Source organism: Mustela nivalis, assembly GCF_964662115.1.
Source record: "Mustela nivalis genome assembly, chromosome: 6".
Lineage (NCBI taxonomy): Eukaryota > Metazoa > Chordata > Mammalia > Carnivora > Mustelidae > Mustela > Mustela nivalis.
In genome coordinates, this window is record NC_139025.1 from 134,630,244 (window position 1) to 134,654,268 (window position 24,025).

Genomic DNA, 24,025 nt, shown 5'->3' on the forward strand with positions numbered 1-24,025 from the left:
ATGTAACAAGTACCCCTATTTTATTTATTTTTTAATTTTCTAAAAAGATTTTAAAAGATCTTGGGAATCCAGTGGGAAGAATATTGATGTTCTTTAGCAAAGACTTTGCTAATAAATGTATTTATTTGACCGACACGAGCAGGCAGAGAGGCAGACAGAGAGAGGAGAAAGCAGGCTCCCTGCTGAGCACAGAGCCCGATGTGGGGCTCAATCCTAGGACCCTGGAATCATGACCTGAGCCAAAGGCAGAGGCTTTAACCCACTGAGCCACCCAGGCGCCCCAACAAGTACCCTTATTTTAAAGGTGAGTTTCAGTCAGGTCTTTGTTGCTTGTAATCAGAAACAATCTAATACAAAAGAGTTTTCAAAATGCTTTCATGGGGTGCCTGGCTGAGTTAGTCCGTAGAGCATACAACTCTTGATCTTGGGCTTGTGAGTATGAGCCCCATGCTGCATGTAGAGATTACTTAAAAATAAAAAATCTTTTTTAAAAAATGCTTATGCATATATTATTTTAATTGATACTGAATACCCACAAGATTTAGAACTTTTTTTTTAAAGATTTATTTATCTATTTGATAGGGAGAGATCACAAGTAGGCAGAGAGGCAGGCAGAGAGAGAGGAGGAAGCAGGCTCCCCACTGAGCAGAGAGCCTGATGTGGGGCTCAATCCCAGGGCTCTAGGCTCATGATCCAAGCTGAAGGCAGAGGCTTTAACCCACTGAGCCACCTAGGCGCCCCAGGATTTAGAACTTTAATTCTACTTTCTGTTCCTATTAAATAGGTACCATAAATATTCAATAAATAACAGATCAGTATAGCAAAGAAATGCTAATTATAAATACTAAATATAGAAACTTACTTTAGATCATAATCAGTGAAGTCTCAAATAACAGAATTTGAGAATTATTACCACCTTTCACAAAATCCCTAAATCTTCATCTAAAACCCTTCCTTTCTGTTGTTGTACAGAACATAACTGATAGATTTTTTTATACCTCAAACTAACAGAACAATTTTTAAAAACTTAATCCAACTATAACACATATGGAAAATAGCACTAAAAATATTTTAATTATACAATGGAACAATCCTATAAGACCACTGGTAGCATGAAAAAGCAAACTGATTTTTTAAAAATTCCTTTACAAATACTAGTTACTATTTCTAAGGGTTTTTTGCAGAACATAAGCTTTTTGAGATTTTCAAGAGACTTTGGAAATAACAACTCAAGCCCAGAAATTACCACAAAATAACAAAGCAGTTATATGGAATGAAAATTTCTTTAAAAACAAGGCAGCACAGAACAATACTTCCTGTCAAATTACAAGAGGTAAATTCCAATATGAATTCAAGCTTTGGTTTATTCTCTAAGACTCAGACTTGTAGTTTACATAACAAGTTGCAAGAATCATTAACATTTCAAAAACAATCTTAAAAGCGTACTTCTGATCTTTTACTGCCCATCAATTAAAATCAAAATTTTAGGAACTATTCTTTGAGTAAGAAATAAAATCAAATATCAGTGTGCCTACACATACAATAAGATTCTTCACAGAATATCCCTAGGACACACAAGTATCAAAGCACATATCCAAAATTGATTTGATTCACAAATCAACACACCAAACAAAACCTACAAAATTATAAGGTATGCTTACTTTTCCAAAATAAGGGAAGTTCATACTACCATTTGGAAGGATTTATTTGGTCAAGCACTGAATGTGTAATTGTAAATTTAAAAAGTAGGATTATGACTAATCTATGATAAGAAGATACCTCTCAGGGTCCCTGGTCAGCTCAGTTGGTTGTGTCTGCTTTTGGCTTAGGTCACGATCCTGGGGTCCTGGGATCAAGCCCTGCATCAGGCTCCCTACTCAGCGGGAAGCCTGCTTCTCTCCCTCTCCCTTTGCTGCTCCCCCTGCTTATGCACACATTCTCTCTCTCTCTCTCTCTCTCTCTCAAATAAACAAAGAAAATCTTAAAAAAAAAGATACCTTTCTTTAGACTCTAGATCTCTAGAGCTTCTCTCAAAGCTGAGCTACAAAAATAACATCAGAATAAATATAAAAACTATACAAATTGTCTCCTTAATTTTAAGAAGAGCTATGTGTTTCAATGGCCATTTTTTTTTTTAAAACTGCATGTCTGCACTTGCTACAACTTTATAAGAGATATATCACTTACACTCTATCTATCTCTCACTCTATAGGCATACACAGAACATCCTTAAACATGGTAAGTACCCTGCATCTTTTGCACTGAATTAGCTTATAACTCTAATAGTAAGATAGTATTTATATGCTGAATGATTACTCTTTGATGGGAAACATCAAAACCTTGAGATTCTAAGTGTCTTGAATCTGTACTGAAATTTATCTAACAAAAGAACTTCTGTAGAAAGATAATAAAATAGCTTTTAGGAAAACGGCAGAGATATGGCCACTTATTCCCAGTGTGTGGCACAATGCCTTGCACATGGTATGGTAAGTATCAGTACAATAAATTAAAAATGTAAAAATAATGCATTATAGTCAACATTTTTACCCTTTTCCTCCTCCCTTTTCAACCCCTTTCAAAAGCAAACAAACAAACAAAATTACAGTGTGATTTGAACACAAGGTACTGCTTGGAAAGAGAAGAGAGTCCATAAAACCTAGACACAGCTCTTTCAATAGCTACCCAAGCCTTCAGGAGAAAGTCAAGGGCCTTATACACCTCCCTGGGATCTGGTTTCCTTTCCAGGTCTTGGCCATTTCCACTCTTCACACTATACTACTACAGCTATGCTTGGCTGACTTTAACTCCATAAAATAACTGTGCTAGGTTTCATTTCCCAATTTCCACATAAGCTGCCCCTTTGAGCTAGAACACCGTTCTTCTACCCTTTTTGCTCTCCAACCCTGTCCTTTAAAAAACTAAGATGATGGTGTTACCTCGAGAGGAAGTTTGCTCTGATCACTCCCCCAATCCTCTGTACCCTTTTTCTCACTGGCCAAAAATGTGGCTAATGTAGCAAAGAACTTCAGAGGAAAAAGAACAACTTACTGATGCTAACTACTAAAACACTCAATCTGTGACCCAAAGAGACATGAAAAAGATACATAGGTATCCATCGATGAACACAAGAAATGCAGTAGAGAAATGTAAGCTGTATTATAAAGTGATCCCTCATCCCTTTCCCACATGAACTCCTGTTCATATATCAGCAACATCAATCTTCGTTGGGAGAAAAATCTGACCTCAAGAAAATAAAAATCACAAGCAGAGATGCACAGTTCCTTAAAAAGCACATACGTGAGAACCAATAATTATATGATAAATAATAATATTCAAATACATAGTAAAAATAAAAAGAGTCATACTGAAATTGCGAGAGCTATGGTGACTGCTGTGTGAGGTGATGGTGCAGGACAAGTGAGAAGAGGAGGAGGGCCATGAGGATTTCGTGCCTCGCCCTGTGAATCACCATCCTGCTGCATCAGGCTCTGTTAGGAATAAAAGAGCAGGGCAGGGGGCTGGAGGTGGAGGGAAGCTTTGTCTTGTCTTCAGTTGTCTCATTATTTTTCCCCTTTCCCTGCCGCTCCACTGCAGCGCTGTAAAACATTAGGCAAGCCTCTTAAACACTCCCTGTCTGTTCCATTCCTCATCTGTAACATGGGGAGAAAAAAAAAAAAAAACTTATTGGCTCAGAAAGATTCTCTGAGAACATTGTAATACTGTCAGAAAACCGAAGTATAATGATGCTTCTGATTCTATAAGGTCAGTACTAGATGATCTCAGGAGACAAAAATCATTTTTATCTTTCTGTTTTGTTCAACTGAGGAACTGTAATCCATGGTCCACACATCCGCACCAGGCCCTCTATATACATTCAAAGAAGCACTTATAACCATGCAGAAGTGAATTGAAAGTAACCCGTTAGAAGGTAACCCACTGGAAACGTGTCCCCTAGTTTGTAATTCACACCGAAATTGGCATGCTATTTTGGATTGCTTCCTTAGAAGGTCTTACAAGTTACACTTTGTTCTTGCTCATTGCTTAAAATGATTTCAGGGATATTCTTGGGAATAAAAATGTTTAAGAAGCTGGATAACCACTGCCCAGGGACTGCATGTTACCTTGAAGCTTTTGGGCTCACACCACTTAGGACAAGTTAATTCGAGTTCATACAAGATTGCTCAGACCTCCCCTCAGCGTTTCTGCTTCAGTAACCTCAGATCTCTAAAAGTTCTCTTATGATGCTGCTCCTGGTGGTCAAGGTACTATACTCTGAGAGCCACGGATTTTCAAATAATGTATCCCTGCCATGGTCAACTTTCACTACCAGCTCTTTTTATTTAATAATTGGTAGATGCATCTTATATTGATTCCCTATCTTCCTCTTTTTTAAGATATTGGTAATTTCTAAATTCTTTGTGATCTGAAAGTCGGAGGAATGAGTAAGACTCTGAAAAAGCAGATTTTCTCTTTCTTTAGAATCCGAATTATTGTCATCCTATTTTATCACTGTGTCTCAAATTCCTCATCTGTGAAATAAGGACAGTAAGAGGGTTCAATCAGATGAAATAAGTAAAAGCCCCAGAAGGTACCAGGCTAAATTAGCAACTAGATAAAAGTTATCTACTATTCTTACTACAATTATCCCCACTCATTTTCTGTTATTTTTGAGGAAAACTCATTCATGTTTGCTACATGTTATGTATACATCACTGACTTATATAAAAAAACCTTCATCCATTTATGGCGAAATATTCCAAAGCTCCAATGGATTCAATAAACTGGGGAGCAAAGGGAGGCTATAATGTCAATGCCAGATTCTAATCCTATTTCTGCTGTTAAATTGCTACATGACTCTGGGCAAATGGAGTCTCAATCCCCACTTCTGAAAAAGCATACCTTGGATATGAAGATCAAATAAGATAGTACAAGAGAAATTTTTCTTTTAAGTACTACAGTATTCCTGTCATGAGGAAGATACCTCTATCTGGGAACAGTTTACAAGATACTAACTAAAGAGGTAAATGGCCATGGTCTCTTACATTCTTAAATAACAGCACAGTGATCAGAATCACCACATAAGCTATTTGCTGAATATTCTCCAATATCACCAAGTCATAACTATTTTTAAAATATTTATACACTGGAATATATCATATTTCAAATATTCCTGCAAAGCGAAGCAAAGAGAAAAGTAGATACAAAACTATTCTCAGGCATTTACTAGCAGCTGCTAAAATCCTCGCTTTGTGGCTTTAGCATCATTTTTATTTTGATACAGAAATGTTTTATTGGCCCTAGGCTTTTGTTTAGTGTAAACACAATGTACACACACGTGTATGAATAACGGTAACCAACTGATTTTCATTGCTAGTTTCTCTAATACTCTAAGACAAATCCAATGTTCTTATCAAATTGCATACTACAGTTCATAAGCTTTTAAATCTTAATTTATTGAAAAGAGAAAGATGGGGGATTATAACATTGCCTTTGTACATTTCAACTAAATTACCAAACAAAAAGCCACATATTTTTGTTATCAATGCTTAATAACATGGAGAGGTACAATGCATATTTCTGATGACATTCTTTACAGAATGTCTCCTAATGAAATATAGTAAATATAGTAAAACTCATTTTTTAAAGGAATAAGCTCCTAAAAAGCAGTGTATAAGCATTTTCAAATAAAATCCCATTAACACTGCAGCAATACTCTCCATTATAAAGAAATCCAGTTATGAAGTCTCTTATAAAGTTTATCTTAATGACACTATCTAATTGACTAATGTGTAAGTTTCCATTTTCATTTATTTAAGCTTTCTGAATGTAGGGGGTATTTACATCCTACAAGACATTACAGACTTTAAAATATCTAAATGCAATTTAAAATATGGAAATGCTGTTGATTTTTTTTAAAAGCCATAGAGAAATTATTTTTTATCAATTATAATTGTTAAAATTTTAAGAAACTAGTTTCAAAATATAGGTAATGTGAAACAAGGGACAGCAAAGATAGAACACCATTCTGTATATGGGTTTCTTAAATTTGAGGTTAAAGTCAAAAGATAGATAAAATGTGAGAACCACATCTTTCTTTTTATCTGTTTATCATCATAATATTTAAATACCAACTACTTTAAATATATTTTTTTCACTGTGTTCCCAAAAAACATACTAGATCTAGTTCCATAGGCCTAATACACGTACATCCTTGCAGGTATAGCTTTTTAGCAATATGGGAGAAAGTAAAATCCTACTGATCTTAAAGAGTAACTTGATGAGGGAGCAGGAGGCTGGTTGAGGACAAAGCAAAAGCTGGCGCCTTGCACCCCCTCTTCACCCGCTCCCCTCCATATGTGTAGCATTCCTCAGGCACCCCTGACTGCCCAAAACGATAAATAGTTAACTTGCAGAGATCACAGTCCTGCAAGGCAGGAGTCTCCCTTGGTTTGCAAATGTCCTTGAGATTTACAACAAAGAAGTTACCTTATCAATTTCCCAATTTCCAAAGACACAGAACACAGTTCCTCAATCCCTAAGGTCACCCTCCCCTCCATAAAAAACCGAAGGAGGCAGAGGTAGAAGGAAAAGTAAATAAAGTTAAATTTCTTCTAAACCTAAATCTCATTAACAGGGATGCTTGATAGCAGGAATGTAACATTCCACCAGGAGACTCCCAATTGTCTTTACTTGATAGCAACTAAGCCTTCAATATCCTGATAGTATTCTTTGCCCCAATAGCCCTTCTGAACACCCCTTTGTCCTCACCTACCCAACTCCTGTGTATATAACCAGCCACTCCTCACAACCCGGGGCAGCAGCTCTTCCTGCCCACGGGTCCTGTCCCCGTGCTTTAATAAACCACCATTTTGCACCAAAGATGTCTTAAGAATTCTTTCCTTAGTTGTCAGCTCCGAACCTCACCCCACCGAACCTGACTTAGGTTCTGGAACTTCATCAACTTACATGCAATAGGAAATAAATGAATTCATGTTAGAGGCCTTATGAAGGTTGTTCTCAAAGTTTTCAGTTAGTCTCACTGACAACCATATTGCATTAGGAAACACTCTAAAGTGAGTCACTTATGCTTCCATTTACTGTAGCTGATGAACTCAGTCACAGGAGATGGCTTTTCGGCCACCCAGAACATTACACCAATTTGTTAGACGTTCACAGATAAAAAATCTTCAGTTGGTACAAGTGTATCTCACTGGTTTACAAAACTATGTGTAGAAAGAATAGTCTTGGCGCCTGAGTCAGAAATCACTAAATAACATCACTCTGCAGACTCCATGGCACACAGGAACCCCTTGAATATTTCTGTTAAATGGACAAAAATGTGCTTCCAATGACTACAACTGTTTGAAAGGAAACTATATGAAACACTATATGAAAAAAATACTTACAATGGTATTCTAAAAGTATCTTTAAATGAGATATTTGTAAAGCACTTGGAAATGCCTGTCCCATAGGAAGTTCTATATGTATCTGTCATTACTCTTATCCTATAATCTTAGTTTGGTTCACAATAATCTTCATAGCTCCCTTAGTATTAGCCATCACCACCACTGATAAAAGGAACTCAGACACATGCACAACACTAGTGAGGCTGCAGTTCCATTACCTTTATATGTGGAAGAAAGAGTATCTAGGATAACCACCATCGTTTTATAATGAAGGTTAATTCAGTCAGCTTCACATACAAAGTAAATTCAGCCTTATAATTTATCCTACCAACAAATTTATCCCTTATAAGCCAATATGTCTTCTACCCACTGTATTTATATAATTCAGAACTCCACATAATATTCATGTTCACTTGTATCTAAGAAATTCACTTAAAAAGAAAACATTCAACTCCCAATTGATAATTGACCTGCGAAGTTTCCCTTCACACTAAAGTAAACTGTAATATAGGAGACTGCTAAAACATGTTTGGGATTTACTCTCTTACACTTTGATTGCTGACCACAACAGAGATGAAGACTGAGGCAGTTTGAAAATTCTGTGAGGATTAAATCAGACTATATTCTTCATGTTCTCTAAGGAAGTAAACTTTAGGCTGTGCGAAGTACCCTCAACTTCCAGGGGCCAAGAACAACAACTGCTGCAATGAAAGAGCAGAGTAGTTAGGGTTAAGGAGGTGGTTGCCTTCTACAATGAAACTAGCTTGAATTATCTATTTGTTGACATTATTAAAGTCAACTCTATTTCTTTGACTTAGGCAGTGGAGCGTTTGATAAGATACAAAGATTTTTAAAATAAGATGTCATTTTAAATTAAACGCACCAGGGATATTCTCCATTTCAAGGGAATCCAGTTATGAAGTCTCTGATAAAAGATTACCTGAATAATGATCTCATAATTTACAAAATCATAATTCAAAGTGAATTATGGTTTAATAGGGAAAGGGTCTAATTTATACCGCACATAAGTGATTAAGATATACCATAAATGCTAATATAAAGTAACTTAAAATTGATACAATCACAACTGCATTAAGGGGTTTGGCTACGTAACCATGTTGTTTAACTGAAGTGAACCACAAAAGCAAAATCGAACACTTCATACACATTTCAGGGGATGTTCATAGCAAAGAGCCATTTAAATAAAACTGTGGGGAACAAGCAACAGAGATGAGTTGTAGCTGTAATAGAAGATGCTTTTACTTCTCACTGCAAACAACTGATTAACTGCTAAAAAGTAACAGAGGTTTTTTTTAACTATAAGTAGCAGATTTTTTTTCCCCCGCAGTAACAAACTAAATCAATTACTGTCCAAAAATGAATGGTTGCAGTAGAGTAATAGGGTATAGAGGAAATTTAAAATGCATTTCATCAGTGGAGACAGGTAAATTAGCTTCCTGTACACTACAATAGTTAAAGAATCTTTATCTTAATTTTAATTACTCATATAAAATCTACATTAGGATTTCATTTCTTCCTTTGTGGTTAATTCCGCATCGTTTCACACGGTTTTAGTATTTTCACAAGGAAATCCCTAATTTACTGAAATAGTCTTCTAATATAAAAACTAAGCCAAAGTATGTAACTTTTGAAGTAGTAGGGGAAAAAATTTCCTTTTTTGAATAAAAATGAAACAGAATCTCTAAATGTAAACAAAAAAGACAAAAGTATTAAGCTAATTTAAAATGTCATTAGAAATATAAATGGAAAATTATCTTTTATAAAAATATTTTACAGCAGAAAAGAATTATAGGGGAAGGCATACAGATTCTCCTTTTTGAAGGTTTTGCTTTAAAACCTATTTCTGAGTAAGATGGAAATAATTCCAAATAAATTCCTTTTATTTTCACTTTAATTAGGTTGGCAGAATTATTAGAAATACTGAAGGACAACAGATAAGGAGGGGAAAAAAAGTGAAGAATCTCTCCCCACCCCACAACTAAAATAATATTCACAAAATAGAAGTATTATTTTTGTCATTTTCTTCCATTTCATTAGTGTTTAAAATGGTGGGTAGTCACTGATGCAACGAAATGATTAAAGCATATTAACAGTGTAACTTCATACTATCCCAAGTGATATAGATTCTTATAATATTAACTTTAAAATGCATACAAAATAATCATAGATAAAATGCTGTATTATACTGCTCTACACAGTACAATAGCCTAATTTTGTCTCAATAAACAGGATATGTATATAGCCTAAGTGGGTCAGGACAGAGCAATAATCAGATCCCTGTAACAAATGATTGGGATAAAAAATATATATACATTATTATACAATAATCAGATCATCCCAGGAAATGATTTGGAGAAAAAAAAATTTTATATATATATAATAAAATATATGTTTTTAAATATTTTTATGTATTTTATATATATATACAACGGATTTGAAATGTGGATGTGAAGCAATCTGACAGTTAAAAGTTACTAAAGGGAAGAAATAATCATGTCTGCAATTCAGGCATTACTAGATATATGTGTTACCTCAACAATATCCGAGTTGGTTCTGCTTTCATGAGGTTCATTATATTCTGTATACTTGAGAAGAACTTTGTCCATGTCAGTGCTGGCATACTGAAACATTTTGTTAGAGCTGTTGAAAATGATGAATGCTATTTCACAGTCACAGAGCACACTAAGTTCATAGGCTTTCTTCATTAATCCAAACTTTCTCTTTGTAAAAGTAACCTAGACGATCAAAGAAAAAAAAGGTATATTTTTAGTAAAAGCATTAGCAGTACTTGAATACAGGCTACCTAAAGATGAGGCCTCTTTTAATCCTGAGTCAGATTCCACAGCTGAAAAAGGTTGGTAGCCTCACGTTCCACATGAGCCTCTTACTCCCCCATCTGCCGCAAGACTAGTGTTCCACGTTTAACTTCTAATTCCTCAGAAAGCACTCTCCTGAGGAAGTTTTCCTTTATCCCTGGCTGCCAGTCTGCTGCAGAACGCAAAAAACAAGAGGACACAGTTGACCACTGGGCCCTTATCATCCAGTGTAAAATTCACAGTCTAGGGTCAACAAATTCCCCAGTGTCCTCAAATTTTTCTTTGAATATTCTTCCAGTTTCCAACTGAAACCTGTCACCTGAAGTCCTCTCAAACAGAGACCAATATTTGTTGGTCTATTTTAAATATTACATCTATGCTCAAGAGCGGGAAAGATAAATAAGTCCTTTTTGCTCCGTATTCTATCTTACAAGTTATTTTTCCTTCCTTCCCCTTCAAAAGCCCCAGGTATTTTGAAGCTCACACCATGAAACTTAAACCACTCAATAACTGTCCTCTTGAAGGGCACCATGTGACCCCCTCATGTACTGATATCTTTCACCTGGTACTTCCCTTTCCAGCCCTACTTGTATAACTGGTGATTTCAGTATCCCAGTTAAAAAAAAAAAAATCGTTGCAAAAACATCCCCAACCTCCAAATGATCCACATCCACCCTATGTTAAACACCCACTCCTACTGTCACACCTTTAACTCTGCCACCACCAATAATCACATTGATGAGGGAGCATGAGGCTGGCTGAAGACAAAGCAAAAGCTGGCGCCTTGCACCCCCCTCTCCATCTGCTCCCGCTCAGTATATGTGTAGCATCCCTCAGGCAGCCCTGACTGCATGAACAATAAGCAAATGGTTAATTTGCAGAGCTCACAATCCTGCTAGACAGGAGTCTCCCTTGGCTTCCAAATGTCCTAAATCTCACTAACAAAGACGATTGAGAGCAGGATTGTGACACCCCACCAAAAAGTCTCCCAACTATCTTAATGTTAATGGCTGGTCTAAAGACAACATTGATCAAGTCGCCAGGGCAAGGCCTCAGGTAGGCCTGGGACATCCTGGCACCTTATAGGCCCTCCTTAGCATATGAAAACTCCATTGAAACCTTCCTCCCCCTCACCTTCCCCCAACCACAGGGTATATAACCTGCCATCCCCACAACCCAGGGCAGCAGCTCTTCCTGCCCACAGGTCCTGTCCTTGTGCTTTAATAAACCACCATTCTGCACCAAAGATGTCTCAAGAATTCTTTCTTGGTCATCGGCACCAGACCTCAGCCCACCGAACCTCATCTAGGTTCTAGAACTTCATCAACATCACCTCCAAAATCTCAATTTCTTGTATTCCACTTTGCCTCCTATCTAGCTCTCCTGCTTTGTATCCTCTCTCCAGAAATTCTTTAACCTGCATCCAGTCCTGCAGTCCCCTTACCTCACCCCTTTGTTACAGTCTATTCTCAGGTCCTTTCTTCCCTCACTGAGATGCATGTGCCCTTCAAATGACTATGCTCGTATCCTTTGGATAACCAAGTGATATTTTTAAAACATACATCCAATTATTTAAGTAGAAGTTTAGAGCTTTTTTTCTGCACTGGAAGTAATATCCAAACTCATTAAGTAAACAAAATAAATTATCTGGCTTCAAACTATCTCTCTGAAGTTATTTCCCATCACTCTCCTTTACATCCAGTAAGCCTCATTCATGTGTTTGTGTGTGTGCTTATGTGCATGTGTGTGTGTCTTCCTTAACCACCAGCTACTTTCCTCCCTGGGAACTTTTCTATTTTCCCTCCTTGTGGAACACTCTTAACACTACATGTGTCTAATGGTTGCTTTCCTCACCTTGTGAAAGTAAATCTATTATTAATTAATCTTTAAAAAAAATCCTTACAATATAAATACACAAATATATATTTTATATAAGTGCATATATATATGGAAATAGTGTTTTATACTTGCCTCCCTACTTTCCACTGAACCAAAATAAACCCCTTAACCAGTGTTTTTCACTTAGTATTTTTCATTCCACATTTTTATGCAAGATCATATAACCATATTCATATATACATGTATACATAATAAGGGATTTTGTCAGCATTTGATAAAACAGGGACTCTATCAATACTCTTTATTTTATTTTAGTCATTCAACCACACCTTGTGGATATGCCTCTATGTCAAATGGTATACTAATGGACTCTTTCATAATTTTTTCATATAAATGTTACAACTGTTTTGTTCGTATGATAGATGTAAAATAAAAATCTCATTTCTTTAATATGCATTTCCTAACTAGTAATTGTTAGATATATTTTTCTTATATTTGTTGTCATTTGGGATTTGCTTTCTCTATATTGCCCATCTTTTGGCCATTTCATACTTTGTGATTTTTTTTTTTTTTTTTTACTTATCTAAGTAAAAGCTCCTTAGCTATAATAACTAACTAACTTGCACCCCCCTCTCCATCCAATCTTTATTATTGGAAGCACAATGAGCTCATTCATTTTATTCAGAGTTTTATCTTTTTTTTTAAATTTTTTATTTTTTATAAACATATATTTTTATCCCCAGGGGTACAGGTCTGTGAATCACCAGGTTTACACACTTCACAGCACTCACCAAAGCACATACCCTCCCCAATGTCCATAATCCCACCCCCTTCTCCCAAGCCCCCTCCGCCCAGCAACCCTCAGTTTGTTTTGTGAGATTAAGAGTCACTTATGGTTTGTCTCCCTCCCAATCCCATCTTGTTTCATTTATTCTTCTCCTACCCACTTAAGCCTCCATGTTGCATCACCACTTCCTCATATCAGGGAGATCATATGATAGTTGTCTTTCTCTGCTTGACTTATTTCGCTAAGCATGATACGCTCTAGTTCCATCCATGTTGTTGCAAATGGCAAGATTTCATTTCTTTTGATGGCTGCATAGTATTCCATTGTGTTTATATACCACATCTTCTTGATCCATTCATCTGTTGATGGACATCTAGGTTCTTTCCATAGTTTGGCTATTGTGGACATTGCTGCTATAAACATTCGGGTGCATGTGCCCCTTTGGATCACTACATTTGTATCTTTAGGGTAAATACCCAATAGTGCAATTGCTGGGTCATAGGGCAGTTCTATTTTCAACATTTTGAGGAACCTCCATGCTGTTTTCCAGAGTGGCTGCACCAGCTTGCATTCCCACCAACAGTGTAGGAGGGTTTCCCCTTTCTCCGCATCCTCGCCAGCATCTGTCATTTCCTGACTTGTTGATTTTAGCCATTCTGACTGGTGTGAGGTGATATCTCATTGTGGTTTTGATTTGTATTTCCCTGATGCCGAGTGATATGGAGCACTTTTTCATGTGTCTGTTGGCCATCTGGATGTCTTCTTTACAGAAATGTCTGTTCATGTCCTCTGCCCATTTCTTGATTGGATTATTTGTTCTTTGGGTGTTGAGTTTGCTAAGTTCTTTATAGATTCTGGACACTAGTCCTTTATCTGATATGTCGTTTGCAAATATCTTCTCCCATTCTGTCAGTTGTCTTTTGATTTTGTTAACTGTTTCCTTTGCTGTGCAAAAGATTTTGATCTTGATGAAATCCCAATAGTTCATTTTTTCCCTTGCTTCCCTTGCCTTTTGCATTGTTCCTAGGAAGATGTTGCTGCGGCAGAGGTCAAAGAGGTTGCTGCCCATGTTCTCCTCAAGGATTTTGATGGATTCCTTTCGCACATTGAGGTCCTTCATCCATTTTGAGTCTATTTTTGTGTGTGGTGTAAGGAAATGGTCCACTTTCATTTTTCTGCATGTGGCTGTCCAATTTTCCCAGCACCATAAGATAACTAGGAATAAACCTAACCAAAGAGACACAGAATCTATACTCAGAAAACTATAAAGTACTCATGAAAGAAATTGAGGAAGACACAAAGAAATGGAAAAATGTTCCATGCTCCTGGATTGGAAGAATAAATATTGTGAAAATGTCTATGCTACCTAAAGCAATCTACAGATTTAATGCAATTCCTATCAAAGTACCATCCATCTTTTTCAAAGAAATGGAACAAATAATGCTAAAATTTATATGGAACCAGAAAAGACCTCGAATAGCCAAAGGGATATTGAAAAAGAAAGCCAAAGTTGGTGGCATCACAATTCCGGACTTCAAGCTCTATTACAAAGCTGTCATCATCAAGACAGCATGGTACTGGCACAAAAACAGACACATAGATCAATGGAACAGAATAGAGAGCCCAGAAATAGACCCTCAAATCTATGGTCAACTAATCTTCGACAAAGCAGGAAAGAATGTCCAATGGAAAAAAGACAGCCTCTTGCTGTTTGCATCCTGTGGCAGTGTTGAATTCTTGGGTAAGGGGATCCGTGGGTCTTTCAACTACAGGTCTAAAAGAGCTTTCCCAGTAATTAGAAAAATGTGTACAAGAACACACTTATATTTCAAGGATGACCCCAAAGACATAACATTGAAAACTAGAAATATTAATATTTCGCTTTCAACTTTCATAAATAAAGTCTTTTTTCATTTTATCTATAGCATTTAGTCTAAAACACTGGTTTACTGCTAGCAGCTTATATGAAATTAGTAACATAAAATTAACTTTATATTCCACATTTTTCATTTATCTTCAACCAAACTCCCCAACTGTTAACATTTTACCATGACTGCCTTCCCTAAATAAAAGACACACACACACACACTTTTTTTCCTGACTCCTTTGGACAAACTAAAGTAGAAGTTATACGGTCCCTTTGCCCCTAAATATTTTCTTAAAAACAAAGAAAAACACAATTATCAAAATCAGAAAACAAGGATATAGCACTATAATCTACAAACCTTATTCAAATTTCTCAATTATTCCCAATTTCCTTTTTCCCCCTGCTAGTGCAGGATCCAATCCAGAATTAGCTGTTGCTTTCTGAAAACTGCAACCTCTTTAATCTGAAATATTTCCTCAGTCTTTGTCTTTCAGGACCTTCGTACTTGTGCAGAATACAGGCTATATTTATATTGTCATATATCTCTCAATTTGACTTTGTCTAATGTTTCTTTCTGATTACCTTTAGACTATGTTTTTGGTAGGAACAACTTAGAAGTGATGTTCTGTCCACAATCTCTCTCATGAAAATCCACATGACATCTATTTGTCCCAACTGGTAGTGTTAACTTGGTTAAGATAGAGTCTGTCAAGATTTTTCCCTTATAAAGTTACTATTTTCCCCCTTGTAATTAGTAAGTATTTGATAAAATTTCTATGTAAATATCATATTTATCAAAGTTTAACTGATCCATTAATCCATTCATGATTCTTGCCTAAAAATTACTATGGTGGTTGTCAAATAGGGATTTTCTAATTTCATAATACATTATATCTACATTTACTACTAATTGCATTTTATAAGACAGTTTGCTTTTCCTCCATGTATGCATTTACTCATTCATGTCCATATCAACTTATAGGCTACCTTATTCAATGCATTATAATCATTACCTTTTTTCTTTTGATGTTTAAATTGTTTTTGATTTTACCAATGAGAGATCCACTATGCTATCTTCTGTGTCCATCTGACATGTTCCCAATATTCTCTGAACTTGCAGGCACAGTGAGATGCTCCAAGGAATTATATGTAAGCTGGACCTCTCTAATCTACCTCCCTTTTCAAACACCTTCTCCCTAACCCCCTGAACAATCTTATCTCATTTCCATTCACTTAGTTATCTCCTGCTATCCTTCAGTAATCTTTTTAAGATTTCACTTGAATCTAGTCTTCTGTGGTCACTGTGTAATTTAACCTTTGTTTTGATATAATGTTATCTTTTTATTTTTCTTTATGCAATTTAATCACTTTGTTTCATCTATACCTTTGGAAAAAATCGAAATCTATTCTTAGTATTTCCAAATTCTGAATAATGATTTTTTTCATCGGTCACATTTCTAAACACTTATTTATGGAGAATGGTTTCAGCTTGGAGTTATCATTTTACAGGTTTTTTTCCACTTTTCCATTGTTTGGGGACAACAACTTCATCACCTGAACAGCTATATATCATCTGTTTTCTTCTTTATAGTAGATTGTATACATGAAAATTACTGGCCTCAATGAATTGCAATGGAAAGTACTGGCAGTGGGAGGATGGATCATTCAGTATGGTCTCTTTAATGGAAGCTTTTTTTTAAGGGAGCAGCAGGAGGGAGAGGAGTTCTGATATCATTCAATATCTTTTTTTGTACTTTTTAAAAAAATTTATCTTGAAGGATTTCATTATCTCTTCCCTTCTTTTCCATTCAAAAAACATTTTCCAAATGATTACCTCTGTCTTCCTTTATAAAAGCCCCCAAACAGTTACCCTCCCAAGACCACTTCCTTAAATATCACATAAATTTTAAGTCCTTTACCGCTGGTCTGTTTGACCTACAAGTAGTATTTTTCAGAATTTTTGTACTTATTAGAATAGACTTCCCTTTTTTAGTAATGATTTCAAATCAACTTTAGATATTCACAAAGTCTCTTCTCCCTTCCACACTGTTTTTCCTTAAGTATGCTTGCTCATGTGAAAGACCTGCAGAAGTTAAAGAAAAAATAGCACACTGTAAGTTGGTAATATTTCCCTAAAGCTAAAACAAATTTGGACATCATTTGCTTTCTAGTTGCACCAAAGTTGTAGGTTTCATACAATTGTATTTGTTCTTCATGCTTTTCTGTGTGGATTATTTTTGGAAATTATGTTGAGTGAATCAGGATTTATGCAGCCCTCATTACCTTGATTACTAAGAATTCCCCCCATCCTTTCTTATCCTCTCTCACTTTTGGTCTCTCTTTTGCACTTAAGAGTACCTTTTAATATTTCTTGCAGGGCTGGTTTAGGGGGGTCATGAATCTTCACTTTTGTCTGGGAAACTCTTCCCACTTAAAGGTAAAATGGTATCTTGAATGATAATCTTTTTCTTTTAAAATTTTATTTATTTGACAGACAGAGATCACAAGGAGGCAGAGAGGCAGACAGAGCAAGAGAGGAGGAAGCAGGCTCCCTGCTGAGCAGAGAGCCCAATGCGAGACTCAATCCCAGGACCCTGAGATCATGACCAGAGCCGAAGGCAGAGGCTTAACCCCCTGAGCCACCCAGGTGCCCTTGAATGATAGTCTTGATGGATAAAGTATTCTTGGCTGTAGATTCTTCCCCTTCAGTATTTTGAATACATCATGAAATGGGTTTATAAATTACATCAAACACATTAGATATTTTATTCTAACTATTGTCAAATTTTAATAATCCTTAAAGTATCACTATTTCAGTGATATGTAGCCAAAATAAACACAAATTTTAAATCATTTTACTGCTGTACTACCATCACTATAAAGAAAAACAAAATAGGACTAAAAGCCTAACCTAAAAAACACTCATTACCTTTATAAATTGAGACAAATTTGTTTTACCCTAAATAGTTTTCTGGATTTTGTTATCAAATCTGGGACTCATATAATTCTCTGAATTTAACAAGGGTGGCACACCATATCTCAAAGACCATCTATATTTAAGATCCCAAGTGCCTGCAAAGATTCTTACATGCTATGTATTTCGGTCTATCTTTACTGTTGAATTTTTTTTTTAATTTAACAGTCCTAAATATTACTCCGTGTTCATCAGTATAAGTATACTCTCAATCCCCTTCATCTATTTCCTACCCACCTCACCTGCCTCCTGGCATCCACCAGTTTGTTCTCTGTATTTGTCTATTTTGTCTCTTATTCATTTGTTTTGTTTTTCAAATTCCACATATGAGTGAAATCATATAGTATTTATGTTTCTGTATGCCTTATTTCACTTAGCATTTTTCCCTTTAGGTCCATCTACATTCTTTTTTATGGCTGAATAATATTCCACTGCATGTATGTATGTGTGTATATATATACTATATATAATTTTTTAAATATCTTCTTTATCTTTATCTCAATATCTTCTTTATCTTTACCTTCTTTATCCACTCTTCAGTCAATGGACACTTGATTTGCTTCCTTATCTTGGCTACTATAAATAATGCTGCAATAAACATAGGGATATATAAATTTTTTTTGTGAATTAGTGGTTTTGTTTTCCTTGGGCAAATTATCCAGCAGTGTGATTCCTGGATCATAAAGTAGTTCATTTTTAATTTTTTGAGAAGTTTCCACACTATTTTCCATAGTGGCTGCACCAATCTGCATTCCCACCAACAGTGCACAAGGGTTCCTTTTTCTTCACATCCTCACTAACACTTGTTATTTCTTGTCTCTTTGATTCTAGCCATTCTGACAGATTATTAAGGTGATCTCTCATTGTGGTTTTGATTTGCATTATCCTGATAATTAGCGATGTTGTTCATGTGTCTGCTGGCCATCTGGAGGTCTTCTTTGGAAAAATGTCTATTCAGGTCCTTTGCCTCATGTTCTGATCAGATTGTTTGGTTTTTTATAGTATAGATCTAAGTCCTTTATATATTTTGGATATGAACCCCCTGTTGGATATATCATTTACAAATATATTCATTTTTAAGTATATGAATATTTATTTAAATATTTATTTGTAAATAAATGGGAGAAGTCCCATTCAGTGGGTTGCCTTGTTTTGTTCATAGTTTCCTTTGCTATGCAAAAGCTTTTTATTCTGATACAGTCCCAATTGTTTATTTTTACTTTTGTTTCCCTTCCCTTAGGAGACATCTAGAAAACTGTTTCTACAATTGATTTCAAAGAAATTAGTGCCTGTGTTTTCTTTTAGGAATTTTATGGTTTTGAGTCTCACATTTAGATCTTTAATCCATTTAAATTTTGTGTATGTTTTCAGACAGTGGCCCAGCCTTATTCTTTTGCATGTAGCTGTCCAGTTTTCCCAGCACCATCTGTTGAAGAGACTGTCTTCTCCCCATCGTCGATTCTTGCCTCTCTTATTGCACATTGACCATATAAGCATGGGTTTCTTTCTGGACTCTCTATTCTGTTCCATTATCTATACGTCTATTTTAGTGCCAATAGCACAGTTTTTTATTACCACAGCTTTGCAGTATATCTTGAAATCTGGAATATCTGGATATTCCAGATTTGGATATCTCCAGCTTTGCTGTTTTTTCTCAAGACTGCTTAGGCTATTTGGAGAATTTTGTGGCTCCATACAAATTACAAGATTATTTGTTCTGGTCTGTGAAAAATGTTGGTATTTTGAAAAGGATTGCATTAAATCTCTAGATTACTTTTGGTAGTATGAACATTTGAAAAATTTTTGTTCTTCCAATCCATAAACAAGAAGTATCTTTACATTTGTTTGGGTAACTTTTAAATTTCTTTCATCAGTGTTTTATGGTTTTCAAAGTAGAAGTCTTTCCCTTCCTTGGTTGAATTTATTCCTAAGTATTTTATTATTTTTGGTGTAATTTAAAGTGTGACTGTATTCTAGTAGTTTCTACTACTTCATTATTGTGTATACAAATATAACAGGTTTCTGTATATTAATCTTGTATCCTAGGACTGACTGAATTTATCAGTTCTTGGAGTTTCTTTAGTGGAGTCTTTAGGGTTTTTTACATACAGTACACCATGCCATCTGCAAAGAGTGACAGCTTTACCTCTTCCTTACCAATTTAGATGTCTTTTTGAATAAAAGTAGTGAGAATGGACATTCCTGTCTTATTCCTGGTCTTAGAGGAAAAACTCTGGTTCTCACCATTGAGTAAGAGGTTAGGTATGAGTTTTTCATATACTGCTTTTATTATGTTGAGGTATGATCCCTCTAGACCTAGTTCGTTGAATGTTTGTATCATGAATGGATGTTGTACTTTGCCAAATGCTTTTTCTGCATCTATTGAGATAATCAGATGGTTTCCACCATTCTCTTATTAATGTGGTATGTCACAGTAATTGATTTGTGAATAATGACCCATACAAACCCCTCTTGCATCCCTGAAATAAATCTCACTTCATCATGGTAAATGATTTTTTAAAATGTATTGTTGGATTCAGTTTGCTAATATCTTCTTGTTGAGGAATTTTTGCATCGATGTTCATTCAGAGATATTGGCCTGTTATTTTTCTTTCTTTGTAGTGCCTTTATTTTGTTTTGGTTATCAGGGTAATGTCGACTTCATAGCATGAATTTGGAAGCCTTCTCTCCCCTTCTAGTTTTAAAAAATACTCTGAAAATGATAAGTATTAACTCTTTAAATCTTTTGTAGAATTCACCTGTGAAGCCATCTGATCCTGTGTTTTTATTTGTCAAGAGTTTCTGATTACTGATTTAATTTCATTGCTAATAATCATTCTGTTCAGTTTTTGTTTTTGTTTTTCTTCCTGTTCCAGTTTGGGTAGGTTGTATGTTTCTAGAAATTTAATTATTTCTTACGGGTTGTCCAATTTTGTTGGCATACCATTTTTCACAATATTCTCTTATAATCTTTTACATTTTTGAGGTGTCAGTTGTTATTTCTCTTCCTTTATTTATGATTTCATTTATTTGATTATTCTTTTTTCTTCATGAGTCTGGCTAAAGGGTTATCAATTTTGTTGCTCTCTTCAAAGAGCCAGCTATTAGTTTCATTAATCTTTCTTGGTTGTTGTTGTTGTTGCTTTTTGAAGTCTCTATTTTATTTCTTTTTGTGATAGATTATTTCCTTCCTTCTACTGGCTTTGTTCTTTTATTTTCCCCCTACCTCTTTTAGGGGTAAGGCTAGGTTGTTTATTTGGCATTTTTCTTGTTTCTTCAGGTAGTCCTGCACTGCTACAAACTTCCCTCTCAGAACAGCTTTCGCTGAATCCTAAAGATTTTGGACCATTGTGCTTTCATTTTCATTTATTTCCATGTATTTTTTCATTTCCTCTTTGATTTCCTGGTTGACCCAGCATGTTATTTACCCTCCATGTTATGTGTGTAAACAAACTGAGCAATCTGAACATCAACAACTCTTTTAGATCCCCCACTACTGAGGTCGCAGAGTAATTTCTGCTCTCCAAATTGGACACAGATGTGCAGATACAGAAAATCATAAAATACCAGAGCCACAGCAGAAACTATCACAAAAAGAAATACCAAGGTAAAAAAAACCTAAACTGTAATTGAGGAATTCCTGAAGTCTCAGAGAAGACAAATATAAAAGTTAAAAACTCTTGGGGGGGGGGAGGGTTTGGGCTTTGGGGTGCATGTATACACTTTTTTGAGTTTTATGCCTCTCACGTTCTCACAGTAAAGATCAGTGAAAAATCCCTCTGTGCTTCTAAGCAGGGAATATGGGAAAAGTGATCATTTTGAAATACACCAGAACATTCTGTTCTTTACAATGCCTGCCTTCAAGACAAACTATTCTATGACAGCAGAGCCCAAGTAACCTAGGGAAAAGGAAATATCCAGCTCCAGCTCCCTCAAGCCTTTAACATGAGCAAAGGGAAATATTCACCTTTAAACCCCTCTATCCATTCTGTCCCACCTAAAGATGGGGGGCAGGGATTGAGAAACAGGTTTAAAGTTTACAGGCCACAGGCACAGGTTCACTAAAACACTGAGAACTAATCAGAAGACTACAGAACACTTCCCCTCTCCCCATACCATACCACCACATTACTAAAGGTCTTTTTATTGCAGTTCCTTTTCCCAGGACATCATGCCTGGTTCCAAAAAAATTTACAAGGCAAACTTCATGGCAAAAAAACACAGTTTGAAGAGAAAAGGGAAGCATCAAAACTACTCATATTTAACAAAAATGTTGATCAGACCAGCAATACATGCTAATTAACATGCTAAGGGAGTCTAATGGAGGAAAAGCAGACAATATATGTGAGTAACATAACTAAAAAGACAGAACTTCTAAAAAACTTTTTTTTTTTGTTTTTAATGCTCATGATAAAAAATACTCTAAGAGAAATGAAGAAAGTCTTTGATGGGATCATTAGCAGGCTGCAAACTGATAAGGACCTCTAAGCTAAGGTATATGTCAACAGAAACTTCCAAAATTGAAAATCAAAAAGACCAAAGACTGAAAAAAATAGAATGAAATATCCAAGAACTGTGGGACAACTAAAAAAGTATAACATATGCATAACATGAATACCAGAAGGGGAAGAAAATGAAAGTAAGAAACATTTGAAGCAATAACATCTGAGAATTTTCCCCAAATTAATGTCAGACAGCAAACCACAGATCAAGGAAGAAATGCAACAACCCTGCCCCGCCCCCTGCAAAAAACAAAAAACTACATCTAAGTATAGTCGATATAAAGTATAGAAAATAAAAAATCTTGAAAGAAGCCGGGAGAGTGGGGGAAACACCGTACCTACAGAAGTACAAATATAAGAATTATAAGCAATTTCTCCTCAGAAACAATATAAGAAATAAGACAGTGGAGTGATATATACAGTATTAAGGGGGGAAAATCCACCAATCCAAAATTCTGTATCTTGAGAAATTACACTTTAAAAGAAACAAAGACCCTCTCAGACAAACAAAATTGAGGGAATTCATGGTCTATAGATATGCCTTGCAAGAAATGTCAAAAGAAATTATTCAAAAAGAAGGTAACTCCTACAGAACAAAAACTCATGTAGTTAAAGAATATCAAAAAAGTAATAAGGGAAGATAAAAGCTTTTCTTTTTTTCTTAATTGACATAACAGATAACAGTCTATTCAAATAATAATAGCAACAAAATACTAATGGAATGAATTACAGTAATGACATGGAATGGATAGAAGGGAGGAATTGGGAATACTTGTTATTATACGGTTATTGTACTACCTGTAAATCTATAACTGTGAAGTGTTTATCTGAAAGTAGATTTATACTGCAAACTCTAGGGCAAACACTAAAAAAATAAAAATAAAAAGTGAACTATAACTGATCTGCTAAGGAAGGAGAGAAAATGGAATCATATACTCAACTAAACCCACAGAAAGCAGAAAAAGACCATAAACAAAAAAAGGAACAAAGAATTAGAGCAACCATTAGAACACAAATATGGCAGTTATTAATCTAACTGTATCACCAATCACTGTAAAAGTCTATGGTCTAAATACACCAATTAAAAACCAGATTGTCCATATATCAAAACCAATACTCAATTATATTCTGTCTACAAAAAAAAAAAAACCACTTAAAGGACACATAAATGATTAAAAGTAGAGAAAGATATACTTTGCTATAACACCAATCAAAACTAACATAGCTACATTAATTTCCAGCAGAGCAATCTTCAGAGCAAGGAGAATTATCTCAAATGAAGAAGGGCATTAAAAATTGATAAAGGAGTCAATTCTTGTGAAGACATAACAGTCCTTAAAGCATATAAACCTAATAACAAAGCATCATAATATATGAGACAAAGTCTTAAAACCTCAAGGAAATACAGAGAAATTTACTATTATAGGAGGAGACTTCAACATAGGACAAATAGATATTAAAGGGATTTGATGTTACCAAAAAGAAGAAAACAGACATCTTGAGTAAATTTAGTGAAAGCTATTAAATTAGACTGCATTTTATTTACTACATTTCTATCAGAAATGTTGAATATTGGTTCCAACAGGCAGAAAAATCAGTAAGGGCATAACTGAACTCAACAGCATCATCAAGCAATTTAATATAACTGACATCAAATTCACCAAATAACAGAAGAATATACATTACTGTCAAGCTCACATGAAATATTCAATAAGACAGACCACATTCTGGGCCATAAAATACCTCAACAAAGTTATAAGAATAGAAATCACAAAGTATAGGTTTTCAGATGACAATGAAATTAAATAAATCA

The 24,025-nt window shown here is 35.3% G+C and overlaps 1 protein-coding gene across 1 annotated transcript in view; it reads right to left on the bottom strand.

Moving 5' to 3' along the window:
• LOC309867508 (myocyte-specific enhancer factor 2A-like) overlaps nt 1–24,025 on the bottom strand; it is a gene marked incomplete at its 5' end in the record, with an annotated part of 98,699 nt that overhangs the window by 52,333 nt on the left and 22,341 nt on the right. Inside the window, 1 exon segment of the mRNA XM_082736425.1 lies at nt 9,959–10,162. Coding sequence (XP_082592551.1) covers nt 9,959–10,162 — 204 coding nt within the window.